At 44.5% G+C, this 27,149-nt stretch overlaps 1 protein-coding gene across 8 annotated transcripts in view; it reads right to left on the reverse strand.

Moving 5' to 3' along the window:
• mipol1 (mirror-image polydactyly 1) overlaps positions 1–26,377 on the reverse strand; it is a 43,735-nt gene extending 17,358 nt beyond the window's left edge. The window contains exons 1-10 of one of the 8 annotated variants that reach the window (XM_056425931.1): positions 23,069–23,138; positions 19,391–19,582; positions 18,133–18,221; positions 12,037–12,196; positions 11,715–11,758; positions 9,430–9,646; positions 7,175–7,286; positions 4,807–4,912; positions 4,315–4,441; positions 64–97 (exon numbers count right to left, since the gene is read on the reverse strand). In XM_056425931.1, the coding sequence (XP_056281906.1) occupies positions 64–97; positions 4,315–4,441; positions 4,807–4,912; positions 7,175–7,286; positions 9,430–9,646; positions 11,715–11,758; positions 12,037–12,196; positions 18,133–18,221; positions 19,391–19,582; positions 23,069–23,073 (1,086 nt within the window). In that variant the 5' untranslated portion in view covers positions 23,074–23,138. The other 7 variants (XM_056425933.1, XM_056425930.1, XM_056425935.1 and 4 more) reach the window with 7 other exon arrangements.
• Positions 26,378–27,149: the final 772 nt, after the last annotated feature.

Consider the following 27,149-nt stretch of genomic DNA (forward strand, 5'->3'; position numbering starts at 1 on the left):
ATAACTCATCAATAATGGTCTTAACAACAATTTCTACGTTTGTTATTGAACAGAAACGTTTACCATGTCAGGGTCCTCCAGGGGGAGGAGCTCCAGCCTGCAGAGGAACAAGCCATTGGTTCCATTGTTGACAGCATAAACATCTTACATGTAAACAACAACAACTCAAAAACAAACACTTCAACTGTGGATAATTTTCTCCACCAAATCACATGCTTTAGAATGAGCTTCATCCTTTGAGGGGGAGGTAGAGAGGGGGAGGGGGAGGTAGAGTAGGAGGAGGCAGAGGAGGAGGAGGAGGAGGGGGATGTAGAGGAGGGAGGGGTAGAGGAGGGGGAGGCAGAGAAGGGGGAGGTGGAGGAGCGGGAGGTATTGCCCCACGAGAGAGCTTGTAGTACCATATTTCCCCACTAGAGAGCTTGTAGTACCATATTGCCCCACTAGAGAGCTTGTAGTACCATATTGCCCCACTAGAGCTTGTAGTACCATATTGCCCCACTAGAGAGCTTGTAGTACCATATTGCCCCACTAGAGAGCTTGTAGTACCATATTGCCCCACTAGAGAGCTTGGAGTACAATATTACTCCACTAGCGAGCTTGTAGTACCATATTACCCCACTAGAGAGCTTGTAGTACCATATTGCCCCACTAGAGAGCTTGTAGTACCATATTGCCCCACTAGAGAGCTTGTAGTACCATATTGCCCCACTAGAGAGCTTGGAGTACAATATTGCCCCACTAGAGCTTGTAGTACCATATTACCCCACTAGAGAGCTTGTAGTACCATATTACCCCACTAGAGAGCTTGTAGTACCATATTGCCCCACTAGAGAGCTTGTAGCACCATATTGCCCCACTAGAGAGCTTGTAGTACCACATTTGTTACCTTTTTTACTCTGAAAGTTTTTTTTCTATTTTTTGGGAGTTGTTCCTGATCCGATGTGAGGTCAAAGGTCAAAGTCAGGGATGTCTATGGGTACAGATTGTAAAGCACTCTAAGGGAAATTTGTAATTTCTGGTATTGGGCTATATAAAATAAACTGATAGAATTGAATAGAGGGGGGGGGGGGTTAAATGACAAGAGGCCCTTTTCATCTCACGTCCTCCCCCCTCACCCCTTGCTGCTGCTGACCATATTAAAGCTCGGCCCATGTAGCCGCCGCCGATGCCGATGCCGATGCCGATGATGATGATGGTTAGATGACCTGAGCGCCTGCAGCTGAGCAGTAATTTGGTCGGATGCTCCCTGAAGTCCACCTGAAACTGTCATTTTAAAAGCAGAGTGCAGCTGGTCTGGAGTCTGTTTCCCTGTCACAGACCTCATGATGGAGGACAAGGAGCTGGTCTGGAGTCTGTTTCCCTCTCACAGACTTCATGATGGAGGACGAGGAGCTGGTAACAGCTGATCTCCTGCTGCTCCTCTCGGGAAGCACTTTTCATTTAGCCTGCTGCTGTTTTTCTGTAATAAACTGTAATAAGGTGGCCGAGGCGGCCGAGGCGGCTCCACTCTGCAGGGAACAGCAGGTAATGAAAGACCAGCCGCCTCCAATAAAGCTGCTCTAACACCAGGCTTACAGCACCAGCCCAACTCCGCCCGGCTCGCTGCCTCATTAACACCAACACACACCTGCAGCACAAACACCAGCCGCCATTACTGAGGCGCCACGGAGAAGAGGAGTCATTGTGTCACACTTTGTCTTTATGGTAAACAAACTATGTTTATGGTAAACAAGCACCTGTCTTTATGGTAAACAAACTGTATGTTTATGGTAAACAATCACCTGTCTTATGGTAAACAAACTACATGTCTCGGCCACTCGTTGAGTCTTGTTGACTCTCGGTCTTGCACTGAGGAGAGGCCTCCGTCGGGCCCTCGGCCATGAAGCCCTCTGGTGGAGCTGCAGTGAGACTGTGGAGCGTTCTCCATCTCCCTCCTGCATCTTTGGAGCTCAGCCACAGGGTCTCTGGTTCTTCTGGACCTCTCAATAAGGCTCTTCTCCCACCATGGCTCAGTCTGGCTGGATGGGTCTCGGAAGAGTTCTGGTGGTCCCAGTTTATTTAAACACAGCTGGACTCCAATAAAGGACTAGACCATCTCAAGGAGGACCAGAAGACATGGACAGCATGTTCAACATGAGCGTCACAGCAAAGGCTCTGAAGACTGAGGACTATGGGAGGTTTCACTTTTTCTTTTTTAATAACTTTACAAACATTTCTAAGTTTCTGTGTTTCCTGTCCAGATGGAGCTGAGAGACATGAAAGAGATACAACATGAAGTGTTTAGATTTGATCAAACGGCTGCAATGAAACAAAGAGTGAACATTTAAAAGGTCCCAATACTTTCCGTACCCACTGTATGCTGCTATAGGCTGATAGGCTGCTGGGGGACGTTTAGGATACACTGAGCACCTCTCCTTTTCTCTCTCTCCTTATGGACGTTTAGGATACACAGAGCACCTCTCTCCTTTTCTCTCTCTCCTTATGGACGTTTAGGATACACAGAGCACCTCTCTCCTTTTCTCTCTCTCCTTCTGGACGTTTAGGATACACTGAGCACCTCTCCTCTTCTCTCTCTCCTTATGGACGTTTAGGATACACAGAGCACCTCTCTCCTTTTCTCTCTCTCCTTATGGATGTTTAGGATACACTGAGCACCTCTCCTCTTCTCTCTCTCCTTATGGACGTTTAGGATACACTGAGCACCTCTCCTCTTCTCTCTCTCCTTCTGGACGTTTAGGATACACTGAGCACCTCTCCTCTTCTCTCTCTCCTTATGGACGTTTAGGATACACTGAGCACCTCTCCTCTTCTCTCTCTCCTTATGGACGTTTAGGATACACAGAGCACCTCTCCTTTTCTCTCTCTCCTTATGGACGTTTAGGATACACTGAGCACCTCTCCTTTTCTCTCTCTCCTTATGGACGTTTAGGATACACAGAGCACCTCTCTCCTTTTCTAGCTCTCCTTATGGACGTTTAGGATACACTGAGCACCTCTCCTCTTCTCTCTCTCCTTATGGACGTTTAGGGTACACTGAGCACCTCTCCTCTTCTCTCTCTCCTTATGGACGTTTAGGATACACTGAGCACCTCTCTCCTCTTCTCTCTCTCCTTATGGACGTTTAGGATACACTGAGCACCTCTCTCCTCTTCTCTCTCTCCTTATGGATATATTTTCATCTCTCCATCACACATTATTAACTCTGCTTCCACCCAAAGTCTTTGTGACTTCACGTTTCACAGGGTCCATTGGACCTGGCTGGGTCTGAAGGTGGTCCTGGGTCCTGACTCCCGGCCTCTGCTTCCTGCATCCAGCCTTTGGCCTGGACCCAGCCTCCTTCCATCTGGCTCTGCCTCCTTCTCTGTGCCTGCGACCTCAAAGGCCTGGCCTCATTGGTCCAGCCTCCTTTGTGATACTTCCTGCTTTCTATAGAACTATGTGGTGTGCTTGATAACTATGATCTGACTACGCATGGAACAGGTCCCACCCACAACAAGGGGGACCCTCTAGACCTCATCATCACCAAAGGTCTAAACATTTACAACGTTCCTTATTCGATCAGTATAATAACAATTCAAACTTTTATAGCGCTTATAGGGGTCAGTAGCAGTGAAGCACAATCCCAGACCCAGTGACCTGAATATAAAGCTCAGAGCCCCCCAGGCCACCAGGGCCCCCCACACACCACAGGGGTCCCTCAGCCATGACTTCTATAATCTCACTTGTTGATCAATGCCGATATTTTCTGTTTGGTGAATAAAGTGTCCAAAAGAGAGAAAACACACACACACACACACACACATTATTCATACACACACTTCAGCTTGAACCACATAAACACATTTACAGAGGTAAAATATACACACACACACACACACACACACAGCCCTGACAGATGGAACATGGAACATGCTCCTCCATATTCCGTCCCTCATAAAAAGGACTGTGGTCTCCAATATCAATTACCCCTCGGGGGGGGGGGGGGGGGGCATTATCTGTAATTACATTTTTTATGCTCTGTTTGGAGGGCGAGAGCTCGTTTCACAGCTCTTAACGAGACTGAGGAGGAGGAGTAGGAAGAGGAGGAGGAGGAGAATAATGAAGAGGAGGAGGAGAATAATGAAGAGGAGATGAATAATGAAGAGGAGGAGAAGAATGAAGAGGAGGAGGTGAATAATGAAGAGGAGGAGGATGAGTAGAATAATGAAGAGGAGGTGAATAATGAAGAGGAGGACAGGGAGTGACATGTTATTGTTATTAGTGTCTGTCTGTGTGTGTGTGTGTGTGTGTGTGTGTGTGTGTTTGTGTACTTACTCAGCGGCCTGCTGCACTTGACGAACACGAAGAAGAGCCTCATCTCGTTCCTCATTGGCCAGCAGGAGGCGTGACATCACAGCCTGGTCTCTGTTCTTCTGAGCAGCCAACATCTCCTCCAACACGGCTGAGGAGACGAGGAGACGAGGGGTCAAGGAGACGAGGAGACAAGGAGACCAGAGGTCAAGGAGACGAGAAGACAAGGAGACGAGCGGTCAAGGAGACAAGGAGACCAGGGGTCAAGGAGACAAAGAGACGAGGGGTCAAGGAGACGAGAAGACAAGGAGACGAGGGGTCAAGGAGATGAAAAGAAGAGAAGACAAGGAGACGAGAGGTCAAGTAGACGAGGAGACAATGAGATAAGGGGTCAAGGAGATGAGGAGACAAGGGGTCAAGGAGACGAGAAGACAAGGAGACGAGGGGTCAAGGAGACAAAGAGACAAGGGGTCAAGCAGACAAGGAGACCAGGAGACGAGGGGCCCTCCTCCTCACCTACAGGTCTCTCCCAGCCTCGGGCCTCCCTCTGCTCCTCCCTCAGCTCCTCCTCTACCTCCCTCCTCTGCAGCTCTTTCTCCTTCTGGACCAGCTCCTCCTGCAGCTGAAACAGAGTTGGGTGTTATGGGAATATAATATATACATATAATAATATATATATATACATACTAATATATACATACTAAAATATATCTACAAATATATATATATATATATATCTACCAATATATCCATACACACTAATATATATATATATACATACTAATATGTACATACTAATATATATATATATATATATATATATATGTGTGTGTGTAAATGTTCAGAAAGTTATTAAATAAGAAGTGAGTCCATGAGGACCATGAGCCTCTAAAGACTGAGGACCATGAGACTCTAAAGACTGAGGACCATGAGACTCTGAAGACTGAGGACCATGAGACTCTAAAGACTGAGGACCATGAGACTCTGAAGACTGAGGACCATGAGACTCTGAAGACTGAGGACCATGAAACTCTGAAGACTGAGGACCATGAGACTCTGAAGACTGAGGACCATGAAACTCTGAAGACTGAGGACCATGAGACTCTGAAGACTGAGGACCATGAGACTCTAAAGACTGAGGACCATGAGACTCTGAAGACTGAGGACCATGAGACTCTAAAGACTGAGGACCATGAGACTCTGAAGACTGAGGACCATGAGACTCTAAAGACTGAGGACCATGATACTCTGAAGAATGAGGACCATGAGACTCTAAAGACTGAGGACCATGAGACTCTAAAGACTGAGGACCATGAGACTCTAAAGACTGAGGACCATGAGACTCTGAAGACTGAGGACCATGAGACTCTGAAGACTGAGGACCATGAGACTCTGAAGACTGAGGACCATGAGACTCTGAAGACTGAGGACCATGAGACTCTGAAGACTGAGGACCATGAGACTCTAAAGACTGAGGACCTTGAGACTCTAAAGACTGAGGACCATGAGACTCTGAAGACTGAGGACTATGAGACTCTGAAGACTGAGGACCTTGAGACTCTAAAGACTGAGGACCATGAGACTCTGAAGACTGAGGACCATGAGACTCTGAAGACTGAGGACCTTGAGACTCTAAAGACTGAGGACCATGAGACTCTGAAGACTGAGGACCATGAGACTCTGAAGACTGAGGACTATGAGACTCTAAAGACTGAGGACCATGAGACTCTAAAGACTGAGGACCATGAGACTCTAAAGACTGAGGACCATGAGACTCTAAAGACTGAGGACCTTGAGACTCTAAAGACTGAGGACCATGAGACTCTGAAGACTGAGGACCATGAGACTCTAAAGACTGAGGACTATGAGACTCTAAAGACTGAGGACCATGAGACTCTGAAGACTGAGGACTATGAGACTCTAAAGACTGAGGACCATGAGACTCTGAAGACTGAGGACCATGAGACTCTAAAGACTGAGGCCCTTGAGACTCTAAAGACTGAGGACCATGAGACTCTAAAGACTGAGGACCATGAGACTCTAAAGACTGAGGACCATGAGACTCTGAAGACTGAGGACCATGAGACTCTAAAGACTGAGGACTATGAGACTCTAAAGACTGAGGACTATGAGACTCTAAAGACTGAGGACCATGAGACTCTGAAGACTGAGGACCATGAGACTCTAAAGACTGAGGACCATGAGACTCTGATGACTGAGGACCATGAGACTCTAAAGACTGAGGACCATGAGACTCTAAAGACTGAGGACCATGAGACTCTGAAGACTGAGGACCATGAGACTCTAAAGACTGAGGACCATGAGACTCTGAAGACTGAGGACCATGAGACTCTGAAGACTGAGGACCATGAGACTCTGAAGACTGAGGACCATGAGACTCTAAAGACTGAGGACCATGAGACTCTGATGACTGAGGACCATGAGACTCTGAAGACTGAGGACCATGAGACTCTAAAGACTGAGGACCATGAGACTCTGAAGACTGAGGACCATGAGACTCTGAAGACTGAGGACCATGAGACTCTAAAGACTGAGGACCATGAGACTCTGATGACTGAGGACCATGAGACTCTAAAGACTGAGGACCATGAGACTCTAAAGACTGAGGACCATGAGACTCTGAAGACTGAGGACCATGAGACTCTAAAGACTGAGGACCATGAGACTCTGAAGACTGAGGACCATGAGACTCTGAAGACTGAGGACCATGAGACTCTGAAGACTGAGGACCATGAGACTCACTTCTTATTTAATAACTTTAAGAACATTTCTACATTCCTGTTATTTCCTGTCCAGATGGTATATGTATGTGTATATAGTTATATAGAAGTACATGTGTATCTATATACATGAGTATTTTTACCTTTTGGTTCATCTCTCTCAGTCTCTCGAGCTCTTTCAGTAGAAACGATGTGTTTTTGTGTTGAAGGCGATCGGACGCTGTGATTGGACCAAACATGACCTCCCGATGAGAGCTGGAGAAGGATCAGACAACAGTAACAAGAATATCAAGAAACAAGTACATCAAGTAACAAGGACATCAAGTAGTAAATACATCAAGTACATACAGAGCAGTATCTGTTGTGTGGGGACAGCAGCGCAGTCTAACATATTAAAGCTTCTGTATTCAGAACATGAACATCTCATCACACAAGTATTATCCAGTGTGCCTTTAGTGCATGTTAGTGTATGTTAGCATGCCTTTAGTGCACGTGAGTGTGCCTTTAGTGCATGTTAGTGTATGTTAGCATGCCTTTAGTGCACGTGAGTGTGCCTTTAGTGCATGTTAGTGTATGTTAGTGTATGTTAGCATGCCTGTAGAGCATGTTAATGTATATTAGCGTGCCTTTAGTACATGTTAATGCATGTTAGCGTGCCTTTAGTGCATGGGTGTGCATGTTAATGCATATTAGCATGCCTTTAGAGCATATTAGCGTGCCTTTAGTACATGTTAATGCATATTAGTGTGCCTTTAGTACATGTTAATGCATATTAGTGTGCCTTTAGTGCATGTTAATGCATGTTAGCGTGCCTTTAGTGCATGTTAGTGCATGTTAGCGTGCCTTTAGTGCATGTTAATGCATGTTAGCGTGCCTTTAGTGCATGTTAGCGTGCCTTTAGTGCATGTTAGCGTGCCTTTAGTGCATGTGTGTGCATGTTAATGCATATTAGCATGTCTTTAGAGCATATTAGCATGCCTTTAGTACATGTTAATGCATGTTAGCATGCCTTTAGTGCATGTTAGTGCATGTTAGCGTGCCTTTAGTGCATGTTAGTGCATGTTAGCGTGCCTTTAGTGCATGTTAGTGCATGTTAGCGTGCCTTTAGTGCATGTTAGCATGCCTTTAGTACATGTTAATGCATGTTAGCATGCCTTTATTGCATGTGTGTGCATGTTAATGCATATTAGCATGCCTTTAGAGCATGTTAGTGCATATTAGTACATGTTAATGCACGTTAGTGTGCCTTTAGTGCATGTTAGTGCATATTAGCATGCCTTTAGTACATATTAGTGGATGTTAGCATGCCTTTAGTGCATGTGTGTGCATGTTAATGCATGCCATTACATGTAATTATCTGGTCTAACTAACCCTAACCCGAGAGGTTAAAGGCCCCTTCGGTTTCACTAACCCTAACCCCTAAACCCTAAACCCCTTAACCCTAACCCACACACAAGAGGTTAAAGAGACCCTTAACCCTAACCCACACACGAGAGGTTAAAGAGAGCCTTAACCCTCACCCCCTAACCCCTTAACCCTAACCCACACACAAGAGGTTAAAGAGTCCCTTAACCCTCACCCCCTAACCCCTTAACCCTAACCCACACAACGACGGGTTAAAAGGCCACTTTGGCCCCTAACACTAACCCGAACCCCAGATTTAGGAGGTTTCTGCTAAAGTGTGTGTGAGGAGCTTAACATGTAAAGAACTCAGATACTTGTATGCTGGTACTTCTTAGTACATGAACATTAAATCAAACACAGAGTCCTGAGACCAGATGGGAATGTGCAGCAGGTCAGCTGCTGGCCAGTAAGCTGTGACATCATCTCAGCGCTGGTTTCATTAAGTGTCCCCTGTGTGTAGCAGGTCAGGTGTTTTAACCTCACATTATCAGACGCTGAGACGAAGGCGTCGCTTTAATAAGCAGCGACTGCCTGTAATTCTCTCATATCACCTTAAAGGTCAGACGGCGTAATAAAGAGAGTAAATAAGACACTCTGTCTTTTATAATATCAGCTGCTTCTAATCAACTCTACTATCATTCTATTTCGGTCTCCCTCATTCTAACTTCAACTAATCAAATCAAATCTAAATCTAATAGGTCACATCTCAAACTGCTGCACACAATTCATCTGAAAAGCATCAAAAAGAGACAAAAGAAAAACACCTGAGTTATAGAAAGTAATGAAAAGCAATAAACTTCTTAATAAATCTCCTCTAAACATTTCAGATAAAAAGTGTGAATATAATTAATTATTCAGGTGTTAAATAATCTCGTTGCGCTGATCGTCATTAATACAACACTTGATCGTTGAATAATGTTCAAATTACAGTCGTCATACTCTTGTTCTGTCATATGAACCTGTCACCTTGGTTGAACTAACCAGTCAGTCTCACCTGTCAGGGCTGACCACATGTCTTCTTGGGGCGGGACTACCATGAGCTCTGGGTGCTCCTCCTCCTCCGCTCTCTGCTCGTGGAGAAGGGTCCAGCTCCATGGGCCCGGCACCTCCTGGAGGTCTGGAGGACAAAGGAGAAAGAGGAGAGGCAGACCTCCAGTGCAAGAGGGGGGAGACAGGAGGGGAGGGGGGGCAGGAAGACGGGAGCTGAGGGCCTGAACACAAAGACACAGTCAAAACCCGGACCCTGGACGGGACCGATGAATGGATGAATGATGAGTGATGAGTGGAGAGACACATGTATAGATGGCTGGAATAATGTTGTATGATGGTGAACCAATGCATAATGAAGGTAAATGGATGAGAAGGAGATGAGTTTCCTCTGGAGGGCTCAGCCTTAGAGATAGAGTAAGGAGATGAGTTTCCTCCGTAGGACTCAGCCTTAGAGAATGCGTAAGGAGATGAGTTTCCTCCGTAGGACTCAGCCTTAGAGAATGAGTAAGGAGATGAGATTCCTCTGTAGGCTCAGCCTTAGAGATAGAGTAAGGAGATGAGTTTCCTCCGTAGGACTCAGCCTTAGAGAATGAGTAAGGAGATGAGTTTCCTCCGTAGGACTCAGCCTTAGAGAATGAGTAAGGAGATGAGTTTCCTCTGTAGGACTCAGCCTTAGAGAATGAGTAAGGAGATGAGTTTCCTCTGTAGGAGCCTTAAAAGTAGAGTAAGGAGATGACTTTCCTCCTTAGGGCTTAGTCTTAGAGATAGGGTAAGGAGATGAGTTTCCTCTGTAGGACTCAGCCTTAGAGATAGAGTAAGGAGATGAGTTTCCTCCTTAGGGCTTAGTCTTAGAGATAGAGTAAGGAGATGAGTTTCCTCTGTAGGCTTATGGTGTGTTCACACCGGACGCGTCAAAATTTCGACGCGCGTCGAGATTACATGTTAAGTCAATGCAAAGCTGCGTCGAAGCTGCGTAGCTGCGTATTTTCCAGCGAGCAGCGCGTCAGACGCGTTTGAAACAGCACGAACAGAGGGTTTGTCGCGGGGCGAACTGAGCGAACACAGCGAACAGACGCAGCTCGTTGACGCGCGAGTTGAAATTTCCCAACTCCGGCAGCAAAAACGCGTGAGTCATAGTTGCGTCAGCCAATCATCGTTGAGCAGCTCCGCTCGTCATCGTCCTGCCGGTTTAAAAAATGGAGGAAAAGATTATTGTCGCCGTCTGTGGGCACCCCGAACTTTACGATACAACTCTTTATGCTTACCGAAACCGGAGCGATAAAGATAAAGCGTGGAACAAGGTCGGAGAAGCCGTGGGACTACCTGGTAAGTTTTGAATGTATGTATTTGCTTTTATTCTCGCTATTTGTTGTACTTTACTATCAACCAACCGCCGGCATATGTGTTTCATGGCAGAGGAGATCTGCCGCCGTAGGTGGAAAAGTCTCAGAGACACGTATCAAAGAGAGAAGAAGAGAGAGAGAAGCGCAGTGGGAGTGCAGCTCGGTCCACTAAAGTGGAAGTACTCTGCGGTCCTGTCGTTCCTCGATCCATTTATACTCCGCCCCCGACGCGTCTGGTGTGAACACACATTTTTCGACGCGCATCGAGACTGCTGCGTCAGACGCGTCAAGAATTTTTTAGACGCGTCCGGTGTGAACGCACCATTAGCCTTAGAGATAGAGTAAGGAGATGAGTTTCCTCTGTAGGACTCAGCCTTAGAGATAGAGTAAGGAGATGAAGTTCCTCTGTAGGAGCCTTAGAGATAGAGTAAGGAGATGAGTTTCCTCTGTAGGAGCCTTAGAGATAGTGTAAATTGAGGTGCTACTCCTTCGTGTGGAAAGGAGTCAGCTGATGTGGTTCGGGCCTCCTGAACACCTCTCACTAGAGGTTCTCCAGTCCAATGGGAGGAGACCCTGGGGAAGACCAGGACCCGCTGGAGGGGTTATATCTCCCAGCAGGCCTGAACGCCTCAGGACCCCCACAATGAGCTGGACAGTGTTGCGGGAGAGAGGATGTCTGGGTCGGGCTGCTGGGTCTGCTGCCTGAGACCCGACCCGGATAAGAAGACGATGGATGGATGAATGATGATTAATGACTGACGTTGAATGAATGATAAATAAGTGAATGAATGACAGATGACAGTTAATGAATAAACAGTGAATTAATAATCAATGATGGTGAATGAATCAATGGAGAAATTAAATGAATGGATGGATGAATGAATCAGAGAATGGATGATGAATGGATGATGAATGATGGTGATTGGATGGATGATAAATGGATTACCCCGAGGAGGGTCAATCTGGTCCAGGCTCAGGTGGGTCCCAGATCTGTAAATCAGAAACATGTTTGTGTTGAAAACCGAACCATGAAGACAGATCGCATAGAGCAAAGTGTTTTACAGTCAGGATCAAAAAGTGACAAAACATATAGTTGTAATATAACATGTATAATAACATGTATATTAACATGTAGATTAACATGTAGTTTAACATGTAGATTAAAATGTAGAACAATATGTAGATTAACATGTAGAAACAAGTCAATAAAAGATTTGGTTTGTCTTTCAAACTGCAGCATTAATCCAAAACACTTGAACGTGTTCTACCTGTCAGGGTTGCTGGGTTGCTGTGTTGAGTTGCTGAGTTGCTGTGTTGAGTTGCTGTGTTGCTGGGTTGAGTTGCTGAGCTGCTGTGTTGAGTTGCTGTGTTGCTGGGTTGCAGGTGAGGGCAGACGCTGCCGCAGCTCCTCGTTCACTCTGGGATTATCTGAACAAGACAAAGTGTGCCATGAACCCATCTGTGTGTGTCTCTATCGTTATGAAGCCATTGGTAGCAGTAATCCTGTCGTCGTGTCGCGCTTTCTAAATACTTGCAGCTCATCAGCAGAGCAAACACACCTCGAATATCTCGTTAAGGCCTCGTTAAGGTCGCCGAACGGCTCTCGTTAAGAGCGGAGCAGCTCAGGTGTGATTAAAGGAGGCACAATGTTAACCGCTTGAGTCCAAAGTAAACAACTAAACACACGATGATAGCTGCGTGTGTGAAGAGCTCTGTACAGCACGTGTCTTCAGACGTCTCATTAGACGTCCTCTCGTGTTTTCAGACATCTTCAAGCATCTTTAGATGTGCTCAAGTGTTTTCAGATGTCCTCAGGGGTCTTTATACGTTATCACATGTCTGCAGACATCCTTAAGAAACTTTAGACGTCCTCATGTGTCTTCAGACGTTCTCACATGACTAGATGAACAATAGATGTCATGTGACCAGGTGAACAATAGATGACAAGTGACCAGATGAACAATAGATGTCAAGTGACCAGATGACCAATAGATGTCAAGTGACAAGATGAACAATAGATGTCATGTGACCAGAAGGAATCATTAATCGTTTAAACGGTTGCAGGTCCTGGACGTGGTTCTGGTTTTGCTATTACACCTATAGAACAATTGAGCATCGTCACTTTCAAACTTTTCTCATCCCTGTGGTCCTACCTAAACCCCCCTCCCCCCCCCTTGTGGACTCAGGGCTAACGGAGCTCTTATTATTCATGTAACATTACACGATTGCTAATGTGCTAAAGCTCCTAAATGACCAGCGCCGCTCACTTTGAAGTCTGGCAGAGATGAGGAATCGGCAGAAAAAAGGAAACTACAAAGGCCAATCAGAGGACCAATCTCCATGAGCCAATGAGGGGGGGGAGCGTCCCCCTGATTCTTCATGTAATATAAACTAAAGTCCATTAATTTTTTAAGCTGTATTTAATACATTTTGTGCAGAAACTTTGGAGCGGTGAGTGTCGGGTGTTCCAGCTGACTGCATGAATATTAATGACAGCGTTACGATGATTAAAGAGGCTTCACCCAAAGCCAGCACAATCCGCCTGTGAGCCGCCGCGCCGCCGCGCCGCCATCATGAATTTAGATACCGACATTAAGCCCAGGGACACACACACACACACAGTGTTTATTCATACATGAATCAGACGTACAGTAAGGACTTACAGCAGAGACTCATTACACTGCAGCCACGGCTGGAACTATTAGTTCATCAATTACATGATCACATGACCATAAACAATAACTCTATTCATATCTAAGCATGGAGAGAGAGAGAGCGAAAGAGAGAGAGAGTGACGTCTATCATCACGTCTGATGTCCATGTCAGACGTGATGATGGACATCAGACGTGATGATGGACATCAGACGTGGATGATGTCACCTCCTCCTGTGATGATGTCACCTCCTCCTGTGATGATATCAGCTCCTCCTGTGATGTTCATCCACAAAACAAGTACACTTTACTTGTACTGATCGATATCTTATTGATCAGACTCTACCAGAACCGACCACACACACACACACAGACATACACACACACACTGGTCAGTAGATTACTATAAGGACAGAAGTAGAAGACAAAGGCAGAGAGAGGATAAGAGTGAATGAGTAGAGAGAGGGAGGAGACGCTCGTGTGAACTTTAATCTGCAGAGTGGGTGGTCCACACACACACACAGAGACACACACACACACATTCTCACTCACACACACACACACACACGTTCTCACTCACACACAGTATAGCTGGATGAGGGTGGGCTGCAGAGGATGGTTGTTTGATCAGACTGAAGTAGTTGCTATTCATGTCTCTGTGTAGGAATGTGTGTGTGAGTGAGTGTGTATGAGTGTGTGAGAGTGAGTGTGTGTGTGTGTGTGTGTGTGGCAGCTGCTCATTGATCAGAAATATAGCGCTCGATCTGAGAGTATCAATAAAGTATAAAAGAGAATTCATTTCTAATTACACAAGTCTTATTTTGGTAGTCTTATCCTTAACTTCCTGTTTATAGACGGTGCTCAAATACATGTCTAACGTCAGATGATGTTTAGTATTTCATTATATTTTATATGTCTTCATGTCTCCATGCTTCATGTCTCTGTGTCTCCATGTCTTCATGGCTGTGTCTTCAGGTCTCTGTGTCTTCATGTCTTCATGGCTGTGTCTTCAGGTCTCCGTGTCTTCATGTCTCCATATGTACGTGTCTTTATATCTCCATATCTCCATATGTCCATGTCTTCATATCTCCACGTCTTCATATGTCCGTGTCTCCATGTCTCCATGTCTTCATATATATATATATCCTCTAAGCCTTGAGATGGTCTTCAGGTAATAGGAGGACCAGTTTAGTCCTCTAAGCCTTGATATGATCTTCAGGTAATAGGAGGTTGATTGTGTCTTCATATGTTCAGGTTCAGGTCTGATTCCATAACTACACATAGATTGCTGGCTAGTAGTAATTTGTATTTTTCAGATTTAATATCTACCTGTATTAAGATAGAGTTGTGTGCTGTAACCTTTGACCCCCTCTCTGTCTGTCTTTGCTGCTGAGTTCAGTGTTGATGTTCAGCCTTGTGAAAGACCACAGCTCCTCCTGCTGGATAATCTGACTCATTACACCAGTTTGCTGATTTAGTTATTATTATTTATGGATACATTGTCATCTCTACATCACACGTTACTAACTCTGCTTCCTCCCCGGCAGTGGCGGCTGGTGAATTTTTTTTGGGGGGGGGGGGGCGCAGTTGGGCGACGCGGTTTAAATAGCACTCAACAATGAGAAGAAAAGAGGTTTTGAGTAGAATATTGTAAAAAACAAAGCTTTATTTCAAGAACACACCGTGCTCAACACTGTCCAATAACAACTATCAACACACTGTAACTTTGGGCATGAGAGGTTCAGAGCAGCTTTAAGAAACATTGGGTTGGATTTCAGAGGTTTACAAAATAAAGTTTCACCCTCACATGAAAGAGGTTCAGAGCAGAATAGAGTCAGAAAGAGATCACATGTTACATTGGGTGACAGAGTAGACCCACTACTGTAAAGACAAGTAGCCTCCTCTCTAAAGTTGGCAAACTTCTCAATAACTCTCTGGTTAAAGTCAATCATGTCTGTAACCAGCCTGTTTCCATTATTCTGGAGGGAATGTGTGTTTTTCAGAACTTCTTTGTTGTGTTTTCGATGCCAGTTCGGTCTCCTGCTGCTCTGCTCTGCAAACAGGGTTAGCGTCATGCTGTTAGCTAGTTAGCTTCATACTGTGAGCTAGATGGCTGCGGCAAGATTCGTGCTTTACACTTGTCTGAAGCTCTTTAGATCCCTCCCCCCGTTGTAGTCCAGAGAGTTTCAGTCCCAGGACTTTGGAGCAACAGACAGGGGAAACTAAACAGCGCATTACTCACTGAGCCTCCAGCTAACAGCTCCGGTTAGCAACTTGCTCGCGTAGCTCCATGGAGCTCTCTGGACTGAGGGAACGATCCCGGTCTCTGATTGGCCGAATAGTCCAGTCACGTGAAAAAAGAAACGATGTCATTGGCCAGGGCGCAAATTTTTGCGCCCCAAGATTCACGTTTCATTTGCCAATGAGAAGCCGTCCTTGCCGAAACGACCGTGAAATGTTTGCTCGCTGCCGCACACACGTTGGGCCGGCGCCCCGAAAATGGGGAGGGGCTTCTCTCCGTGATGATGAGTGGCGATATATTATTTATGTCACATTTAACTTAAGTGGTTGTTGACAGGGGCTTACGGTCTCCCACACACATTTAGCGCGTCAACACGGTATATTTGCTATTTAAATGATTTGGTATATAATGTTTTTTGACAGGATATATATATTTTTTTTTTTTTCATCTCAAAGTTTTAAGAGGGGCGGCGCCCTAGCGCCCTCTATGGACGCACCGCCACTGCTCCCCGGAGTCCATGTGACTCCACGTCTTATAGGGTCCATTGGACCTGCTGGTCTGATGCCATGGCCCTGCTGATGCCCCACCCTCCTTCTGGATCGAACTACTCATACACTCTGTTATACTCATTCAATGTGTTTATGTAACTCAGTTCATCTGGTCACATGACATCTATTGTTCATCTGGTCACATGACATCTATTGATCATCTGGTCACATGACATCTCTTCTTCTGTCTATCCTGGAGAGGATCCTCCTCTGTTGCTCCCCTGAAGGTTTCTTACCTTTTTCACCCTTAAAGGGTTTTTTATATTTCTTGGGAGTTGCCCCTGATCTGATATGAGGTCAAAGGTCAGGGATGTCGTATGTGCACAGATTGTAAAGCCCTCTGAGGGGAGTTTGTCATTTGTGATGTTGGGCTATACAAAATAAACTGAATTGAATGATCAGTAGAGGGAAATCTACAGCAGTGATGTTTGAACTATCTCTCAAACTGTTTTCTAACCTTGAAACAGAGCATTAATTGTATTCAGTTAAACCTTCACCTGGCTTTTAACCCTCTTAACAGAAATACACGGTATGTTAATATGACATGTTCATCTTCCAAAGTCTGCAGGTAGCATCAAATATCAGATTATATGTCACTAACACTAGAAATGAAGGAGACTGGAGGATTAAGAAGTTGGTTTTTTTGCTGAATGTTTCACTTGAGTACCCAGAAAAATCTGTATACCTTTTACCTCTGTACATGTGTAGTAGCAGTTCTTTACCTCTGGACATGTGTAGTATCAGTTCTTTACCTCTGTACATGTGTAGTAGCAGTTCTTTACCTCTGGACATGTGTAGTTGCAGTTCTTTACCTCTGTACATGTGTAGCAGCAGTTCTTTACCTCTGTACATGTGTAGTAGCAGTTATTTACCTCTGGACATGTGTAGCAGCAGTTCTTTACCTCTGTACATGTGTAGCAGCAGTTCTTTACCTCTGTACATGTGTAGTAGCAGTTCTTTACCTCTGTACATGTGTAGTTGCAGTTCTTTACCTCTGTACATGTGTAGCAGCAGTTCTTTACCTCTGTACATGTGTAGTAGCAGTTCTTTACCTCTGGACATGTGTAGTTGCAGTTCTTTACCTCTAGACATGTGTAGCAGCAGTTCTTTACCTCTAGACATGTGTAGTTGCAGTTCTTTACCTCTGGACATGTGTAGTAGCAGTTCTTTACCTCTAGACATGTGTAGCAGCAGTTCTTTACCTCTAGACATGTGTAGCAGCAGTTCTTTACCTCTGGACATGTGTAGTTGCAGTTCTTTACCTCTGGACATGTGTAGTTGCAGTTCTTTACCTCTGTACATGTGTAGCAGCAGTTCTTTACCTCTGGACATGTGTAGCAGCAGTTCTTTACCTCTGGACATGTGTAGTTGCAGTTCTTTACCTCTGGACATGTGTAGTAGCAGTTCTTTACCTCTGGACATGTGTAGCAGCAGTTCTTTACCTCTGTACATGTGTAGCAGCAGTTCTTTACCTCTGGACATGTGTAGTTGCAGTTCTTTACCTCTGTACATGTGTAGTAGCAGTTCTTTACCTCTGGACATGTGTAGTTGCAGTTCTTTACCTCTGTACATGTGTAGCAGCAGTTCTTTACCTCTGGACATGTGTAGTTGCAGTTCTTTACCTCTAGACATGTGTATCAGCAGTTCTTTACCTCTGGACATGTGTAGTTGCAGTTCTTTACCTCTGTACATGTGTAGCAGCAGTTCTTTACCTCTGTACATGTGTAGTAGCAGTTCTTTACCTCTGTACATGTGTAGCAGCAGTTCTTTACCTCTGTACATGTGTAGTAGCAGTTCTTTACCTCTGGACATGTGTAGCAGCAGTTCTTTACCTCTGGACATGTGTAGTAGCAGTTCTTTACCTCTGGACATGTGTAGTAGCAGTTCTTTACCTCTGTACATGTGTAGTAGCAGTTATTTACCTCTGTACATGTCCACGAGAGAGTCCCTGAGCTCCTTGCTTGGCATCCATGTTTGACTGGTCTCCTCTGTGCTCTCCAGACTGGTTTCTCTGAATAAGAAAAAAAAACACCGTAACATTAAAAACACAGAGTGATTCACTGAAGTTTCCAGAGGTCACACAGGACAGTGGGTACACGCCTACATCACACAGGACAGTGGGTACACGCCTACATCACACAGGACAGTGGGTACACGCCTACATCACACAGGACAGTGGGTACACGCCTACATCACAAGGGACAGTGGGTACACGCCTACATCACACAGGACAGTGGGTACACGCCTACATCACAAGGGACAGTAGGTACACGCCTACATCGCAAGGGACAGTGGGTACACAACCTTTTTTCCCTATGAAAAGGTTTTTTGGGTGCTGTTCCTGATCCGATGTGAGGTCCTGGGTCAGGGATGTCTATGTGTACAGATTGTAAACCCCTCAGAGAAAAATTTTGATAATGGGCTATACAAAATTAACTGATTTGAATCGAATTATCTGCTCTGCACTGGCTCCCCGTAAAATAAAGAATCATATTTAGGGGGTTCCGGTTATGACGTGGACGTGAGTAGTCGCAGAATCCAGGTGCTCCGGCAAAATATATCATATATAAATGTAAACCCGTTCGTTTGAGTTTGCAAAAAGTCTTAGTCGAGTGATATAAGTGCACGATATAAGGAGGATGCAAAATGAAGCCGAGTAAACCAAGTTCAAGAGGTAAAGAGAGGAAGAAAGACGGCGAGTTGGAGTTGGTACATGGACTAGCGGAAGCTACAGAAGCCTAAGCTAGAGACTATGGAATCTTAGTAGCTATTCACGCTCTTCGAAAAGACTTTTCTGCCCAGCTCAAAGAAGTTATCACCTCAAATCACGAGATCAAAGAAGCCTTAAAGTCCTTCTCCGAAAGACTGGGTGGAGCAGAATCCCGTATAAATTCAGCGGAGGACCAACTGAACAACTTAGCTAGCGTCTCTGCAACCACTCAAAGAAAGATGCTAGCACTCGCCAGATCAGTGGAGACCTTGGAAAACCGGCAGCGCTGCCTGAACGTGAGACTGGTGGGCCTGCCAGAAAACGCAGAGAGAGGTGACCTGGTGTCCTTCCTTAACAGGTGGTTGCCCGACATCCTTGGCAAAGAAAATTTTCCGACTCCACCTTCCATCGACCAAGCCTTCAGACTTCCAAAAGCAGCCACAGCTAACGCTAAAGCTAACAAGCCAAACCTTAAACCTTTTCCTCGGGCGATTCTCGTGAAATTCCGCTGGCTGACCGACAGAGACCGGGTGATGAAGGCTGCTCGCAAGAAGAAAACGCTGCAGTTCTTGGAGAATCGTGTGATGTTGCTTCCAGACCTTTCCGCGGAGATCCAGCAGCAGAGGAGAATGTTCGGCGGCGTGAAAACCCGACTGCATAATCTGGATATTGAGTTTGGATCACAGTTCCCAGCAAAGATGAGAATCTACCACAAGGGTAAAATGCTTACGTTTCTTACTCCATCAGATGTGGAGGTCTTCATCCGCGAGATCGACAGAGCGGTCTCAGACGGAACGGGACGGAGACGTGAGTGAGTCCAGCTAGATATCTCTAGCTCACTCGGATCCAAAACGAATGAACGAGACTAAGCTTTTTTGGATAAGAGTGTCATGTATCACATTGGCTGTGTTATTACTGGCCCTCTGTTTGACAGTAGCAATACGTTTGGTTTCATTTTACATAATGTCATGGGTCAGTAATTACACATACTTGAGTTTACTTTTTTTAATATTTTCCTTTTTCTACAATGCAGTCTGTAAAGTTATGTAACTCTACAATTGATCGTATAGAAGTTATAATGTTAGTATCGTGACAACAGAGAGACAGAACAGACTTAAGGAAAAGTCCTTGAGGACTGTTCAGGCCCAGAAAAAGGAATTTGGTTCATGAATGACTTTAACCATATTATATATAATGACAATGTATATTTATTATTACTATTATTATAGGAGCGTAGGACCTTTTGCTCTTAAACTGTTTATTATAATTATCTAGATTTGTGGTCAGAACAATAAAATGACCGTAATTGTGGTTCTAAAAGCTTTGAGGCTTCATCAAACAACGTGGATGTGGTGTGGTGACAAAAAAAGAAAGTCACCCCCCACTGTCACCTTTTTTACCCCTGCGATCGTCACACTTTTTCTATTACAAACTGACCCCGGCCCCCGATCAGAAAAGGAAAAAGTTATGTGGCCCTCACAGGAAAAAGTTTGGGGACCCCTGTGTAAGACCATCGATAAGAGACCTGAGTATGGGGGTGATGTAAGACCGTCTTTTTGTCCTTGTCAGTATTCTAACTGTTGTTTGTGCTTTTGCACCCAACAGCAGTTCGGAGTATCTGGACTTCTTGGAGCCGCCTGCCGACTCAATAGTTCAACGCTCACGTGGGCAGTGACAGAGAAACCTGGAGGTGATGGAGGAGCTTCTGATCTGAACCAAGTGGTGTTCTGGTACTGGACTTCTCTGCTAGCCACGGCTTGTCCATAACCAACACCGTGTTCCACCACCAGAGGGCTCATAAGTGGACCTGGTACCAAAACACCTGAGGCCAGATATCAGTGATGGACTTTGTAATCGCATCATCTGATCTGTATGTCTTGGACACTCAGTGAAGAGAGGAGCAGCGCTGTCAGCTGATCACCAGCTGGTGGGGAGTGGGATCAGATGTCTTGGTCAGTTGTTACAGATGTAATATTAAAGATATAATTAAGTCTTATCGAACTTGTTCCGCTTGTTCTAGAGTTAATGTAAAGATATAATTAACTCTTATATTACTTGTTCCGCTTTTTCTGGAGGTAATATAAAGATATAATGAAGTCTTATCTTACTTGTTCCGCTTGTTATGGAGGTAATGTAAAGATATAATTAAGTCTTATCTTACTTGTTCCACTTGTTCTGGAGGTAATGTAAAGATATAATTAAGTCTTATCTTACTTGTTCAGCTTGTTCTGGAGGTAATGTAAAGATATAATTAAGTCTTATCTTACTTGTTCAGCTTGTTCTGGAGGTTGCTTATCTTTTTCTTGGCTCTCTGCAAAGCCAACTGAACATATTCAGCTCGGCTGCTGATGGAGCTGCTAGACGCCATCTACACACCTTCTCCTCACAAAATGCACACTGACGGTCACTATTACAACTAGCACACTACACCACCCCACAGCTATCTTGACTGTACTTGGCTGACTGCCAGAGGCTGTGAACCATCCGTAGGTTAATCATTGATGAGCTCACAGCAGGGTCAAGTGACTCAGAGCACATAATAAAAGATAGAAAGGTTCTTTTTCTTCAACTTAAATTACTTTACATTTATTAAACTACTTAAGTGAAATGTTGCATTCAAAGTAAATAGCTAGAGAATGAAAGTGTATTATGGCCTGAGCATCAAATGAACTATCGAAACGGTCATGTTTATCTTATTTCTGCCAATTGAACTGCCTTTTTGGGGGCTTTATGATATCCAATAGTACCATATTACCCCCCTAGAGATCTTGTAGTACCATATTGCGCCACTAGAGAGCTTGTAGTACCATATTACCCCACTAGAGCTTGTAGTACCATATTACCCCACTAGAGAGCTTGTAGTACCATATTTCCCCACTAGAGAGTTTGTAGTACCATATTGTCCCACTAGAGTTCTTGTAGTACCATATTACCCCACTAGAGAGCGTATAGTACTATATTACTCTACTAGAGAGCTCACTCTCACTGCAGCTCCACCAGAGGGCTTTATGGCCGAGGGCCCGACAGAGGCCTCTCCTCATGAGACAGATGAAAGCCTCATAGAGTCTAAACCACATGAAGGACTCCCAGACTATAAGGGATTAGATGGTCTGATGAGACCAGGATGGACCTTGTTGGGTTAATTCTAAGCGGTCTGTGTGGAGGACACCAGGCCCTGCTCCTCACCCCCCAATACAACCCCACTGTAAGACATGGGAGAGGGCAGCATCATGCTATGGGGGGTCTTCAGCTGCAGGGACAGGACCACTGGTGGACATGGAAGGAAAGATGAATCAGGCTAAGTCCAGAGAGATCCTGAAGAACAGCTCTTCAGAGTCTCTAGACCTCAGACTGGGCCGAAGGTCCAGCTTCAACAAGACCAGGACCCTCAGCACATAACTCAAAGGAGTGGCTTGGGAACAACTCTGGACCCTTGTGGACTGGCCCAGCAGAGCCCTGAACCCCACGGAGCCTCTCTGAGACCTGAACATGGCTGTCCACCATCGTTCACCAACCTGACGGAGCTGGAGAGGATCTGATGAAAAATGGTAGGATCCCCAAATCCAGGTGTGACCCACGTGTTGCATCATCCCCAAGAAGACTCCTGCTGGACGAGCTCAAATGTTTCACTCACATGGAGTCTCTGAAGACTGAGGACCATGAGACTCTGAAGACTGAGGACATGAAACTTGTTTCTTATTTAATATCTTTAATAACATTTCTACATTCCTGTGTTTCTGTCCAGATGATTTAGATTTAGACAATGAAACAGATTGAACATGTAAAGCTCTGGATACTTCCCGTACCCTCTGTACATTGTTCTTCTGTCCGTCCTGATAGAGGGATGATCCTCTGTTGTCTACCTGAGCTCTCTGTCCTTTTTCTTACCCTAAAGGGTTTTTGGGGGACTTGTTCCTGTTCTGATTTTAGGGTCAAAGGTCAGAGCAAGTGAAGGTCAAAGGTCAGGGATGCCGTATGTGTACAGATTGTAATAAAGGAGTTTGTAATTTTGAGCTTAATAAAAGGAATCAAATTGAATTAATTGTTTGTTGTAATGAGCCAAGAAGAAGACGCAGAAATGAAACATCTATTGATCGCTTTTGTTTTATCGTTATTGATCATTTTCCTCAGGTGATTCATAAACTAACATCATGTCTTCTGCATCTTGGAGTCCTTCAGCAGTTTGTCCAGCAGGACGACATCCACGCGATGTTTCATCACAAACTGTCCATTCAGGTGGAAGACAGGTATGTCCCACCTGTACCTGTCCAACCACACTCTGTTCTCTGGGAGACTGATGTCCACCTGCTGCAAGGCAAACTTAAAGAGAAAGAGACAGGTCACACAGACAGGTCAGACAGGTCACACAGACCGACAGGTCACACAGGTCAGACAGGTCACACAGGTTGTACAGACAGACAGGTTATACAGGTCAGACAGACCGGTCACAGAGACAGGTCACACAGACAGGTCAGACAGACAGGTCACACAGACCTTTGAGAACCTTGAAGACGTGAACATTATTATTTAAAATGAAGAAGTGATGAATCTTACTCTGTGCTTGAAAGGCTCCAGCTCTTCTTTAGCTTCATCACACAGAGGACACGGGTCCTACAGAACAACATAATTAACCACGTTTTAATAACTATCAATAAAAATATAATCATTTGTGGAAACATTCTAGCTTCACTTTGTACTGAAAGGGCCAATAAACTGACTGCAGCTCCTCCAGGATACTGGAGCCCACATCGTGACTGTATTTCTAATACCCATCATACATTGTTACAACTAGCAGATGTGCTAGACCTATTTCTTCGTTAATATAGTCAGAGTGGGTGAAGTAGAAAGCAGGCTGGAGATACAAGGCTTTATTACCTAAGTAAATAGAGTCAAAGTGGGTAAAGTAGAAAGCAGTCTGGAGATACAAGGCTTTATAACCTTAGTAAATAGAGTCAGAGTGGGTAAAGTAGAAAGCAGTCTGGAGATACAAGGCTTTATTACCTTAGTAAATAGAGTCAGAGTGGGTAAAGTAGAAAGCAGTCTGGAGATACCAGGTTGTAGAGCAGCAGGTTGTCTCAGGAGAAACATTTGATCTGAGAAAACAAACAGAAAAAATGTTACTAACCTCAAACATCCACCGACCTTCCAGTTGACCAATCACAGAGCAGGAGGAAAGATCATAACAAAATATGTCTTAGCCTCTCCACTGAAGACGAGATGATGTGAGGACTCCAAGACTCAGTAAAGACTCAAAGACTCAAGGTCATGAGGATGTGAGGACTCAAAGGCTCACTGTCAGGAAGTGTGAGGACTCAAAGACTCAGTAAGGACTCAAAGACTCAAGGTCATGAGGATGTGAAGACTCAAAGACTCAGTAAGGACTCACAGATTCATTGTCATGAGGATGTGAGGACTCAAAGTCTCAGTAAGGACTCACAGATTCACTATCATGAGGGAGTGAGGACTCAAAGACTCAGTGAGGACTCAAAGACTCAAGGGCATGAGGGCGTGAGGACTCAAAGACTTGAGCCTAAAGGTCTGTTCATCAGGATCTCAGGTTGGAGACAGTGAAGCCTTGAGGAGTTCCACAAGGTTCTGTGCTTGGACCACTTTTATTGACCTTATACATGCTTCCTTTAGGCAAAAATATCATGAAACACTACATCAACTTTCATTGTTCTGCAGATGATATTGAATTATGTCTAATATATTATTAGTATATCTATTAATATATCTATTATTACATCTTTTATATTAAATTATATGAATCTCTTATTTTTATTATATCTATTAATATATCATATCTCTAGATCAAGCCAGTTGAAACCAACCAGTTCACCTCCAGCAGTCTAAAGATGCGTTCACACCAAAAGCGTTGACAACACTCAACACTTTACTCGCGTGAGTTTACTCGCTAGACTACTTGTGGTTTATTCCCTTCATTCGCACCGTAGAGGGGGCGTGGCTTATCTCCATGGAAACCGTTATCATTTCCATGAAGAACTATATATATATATATATATTTTTTTTTTATATGACATCACACGTAGGCTCACACAGCTCGGTGACTTTCCCCTTTCGGTCTGAACTACTGTCTCTTCCAATTCCCCGACAGCAGCAGCAGTTAGATTCACCAACGGCGGAGCAGCTCAACGCTGACTGGCATTCGCAACTCAGCGTTGAGCACATTTTTCGCCTACGTTGAAATATTTAAACTTCAGGCGAACCACTGGCGTCTGTGCTTTGACTTTGAGGGTCAAGTCTACTCGCAACATCAAAGACATGAAAACCTGGATGAGCTGCAACTTCTTGAAACTCAGACTAAACCAAGTTCAACTTCCTGAAGTTAAACTCAGACTAAACCAAGTTCAACTTCCCAAAGTTAAACTCTTGTCCTATGAAACAGAGATCTAAAGACATCCAGAGGTCCTTTAACGACTCGTAAACAGATTGGATGGAACATGAGACTGACATAATATAACAGAGAGGCCTCACTGGTAGCAGCACAACGAGTAGATACACAACAACAAGGACACACTGACAACAATACAACTCATTGTTATGGTATTGTGTGGTTGCCAAGAGATAAACATGTATCCTTGTAGTGAATCGTTCAACATGGAGGATAGGCCAATTCTCCATTATCTTACTATAGTGTATACATTGTTTTTGTGCCATTAGGTCCTGATCAGAATCCATCACAATGCATTCTGGGTAGGTTTGTGTCCAATATGACTCGCTCTGACGCCATGCACACGTGGTCAACGATGACCTCACGAGAGCAAGGCCAGACTGCGTGGCCTAGTGCATGATGGGAAACATAAGTGATACCATGAGTAATTAATAAGTTGTACCATGAGTAATCAATAAGTTCTGCCATAAGTAATATCATAAGTGATACCATGAGTAATATCATGAGTAATACCATGAGTAATACCATGAGTAATACCAAGAGTAATCACCATGAGTAATACCATGAGTAATCAATAGGTTGTACCATGAGTAATACCACGAGTAATCAATAAGTTGTACCATGAATAATATCATGAGTAATACCATTAGTAATCAATAAGTTGTACCATGAGTAATACCATGAGTAATACCATAAGTGATACCATGAGTAATACCATGAATAATACCATAAGTTGTACCATGAGTAATACCATGAGTAATACTATGAGTAATACCATAATTGATACCATTAGTGCCACTGAAGTACTAATCTTATTCAAGGTAAAGTCGGAACCGTTCCTGTGACTTCCAGTTCTTTAACCTAACCCACACGCTGCTCTCGTCTTCCGGAACGAACCCGCCGGTAAACTCACCAGCTTCCGCCAAACACGTTCGTTCCTCTTCCGGTGGGAAGCCCTGTTGTTTTCCGAATGTTTAATAAATGTTTCTGGGAAAGTTTGAAGAACTTCGGATCACTTCTGCTCTACTTCTACTTCCCATTTCTTCTTCTTCTCCGACTTCCTGTTTCTTCTTCTTCTTCTTCTTCTTCTTCTCCGACTTCCTGTCTTTTCTTCTTCGTTGACGTTATAGGTAGTCGGCGTCCTCCCTGTTGTATTACTGCCACTCTCAGGTTGTATTTTGTATAAACTGGATGAGCTGCTTCCCTGTAAAGTAGATGACATCATCATCATCATCATTTACATACCTCATTCGCATTCATTCAATTCAATTCAATTCAGTTTATTTGTATAGCCCATTTTCACAAATTAGAAATTTGTCTCGGAGTGCTTTACAATCTGTACATATAGACATCCCTGTCCCAAAACCTCACATCGGAACAGGAAAAACTCCCAAACAACCCTTCACGAGAAAAAAAGGGAAGAAACCTTTAGGAGAGCAACAGAGGAGGATCCCTCTCCAGGATGGACAGGTGCAATCGATGTAATGTGTACAGAAGGACAGATTTAGAGTTCAAATACATTCAATGAATATGACAGTGTATGAATAGTTGCTAGTAGGCATATTCCACGATGGAGACCTCCACGATCCATCAGGCAGATGGAGGTAAAGGAGGAGTGGGCGGAGTCTCAACAGTGGGCGGAGTCTCAGCTGGGCCATGGCATAGTTGGTAGTAGGCATATTCCATGATCCAGACCTCGATGATCCATCAGGCAGATAGGATCTATGACGTCTCATAGGGTCCGATAGACCCTATGAGTTGTGAAGTCAAAAGGACTCCGGGGAGGAAGCAGAGTTAGTAATGTGCAATAGAGAGGA

Source organism: Pseudoliparis swirei, chromosome 11, assembly GCF_029220125.1.
Source record: "Pseudoliparis swirei isolate HS2019 ecotype Mariana Trench chromosome 11, NWPU_hadal_v1, whole genome shotgun sequence".
Taxonomy (NCBI): Eukaryota; Metazoa; Chordata; class Actinopteri; order Perciformes; family Liparidae; genus Pseudoliparis; species Pseudoliparis swirei.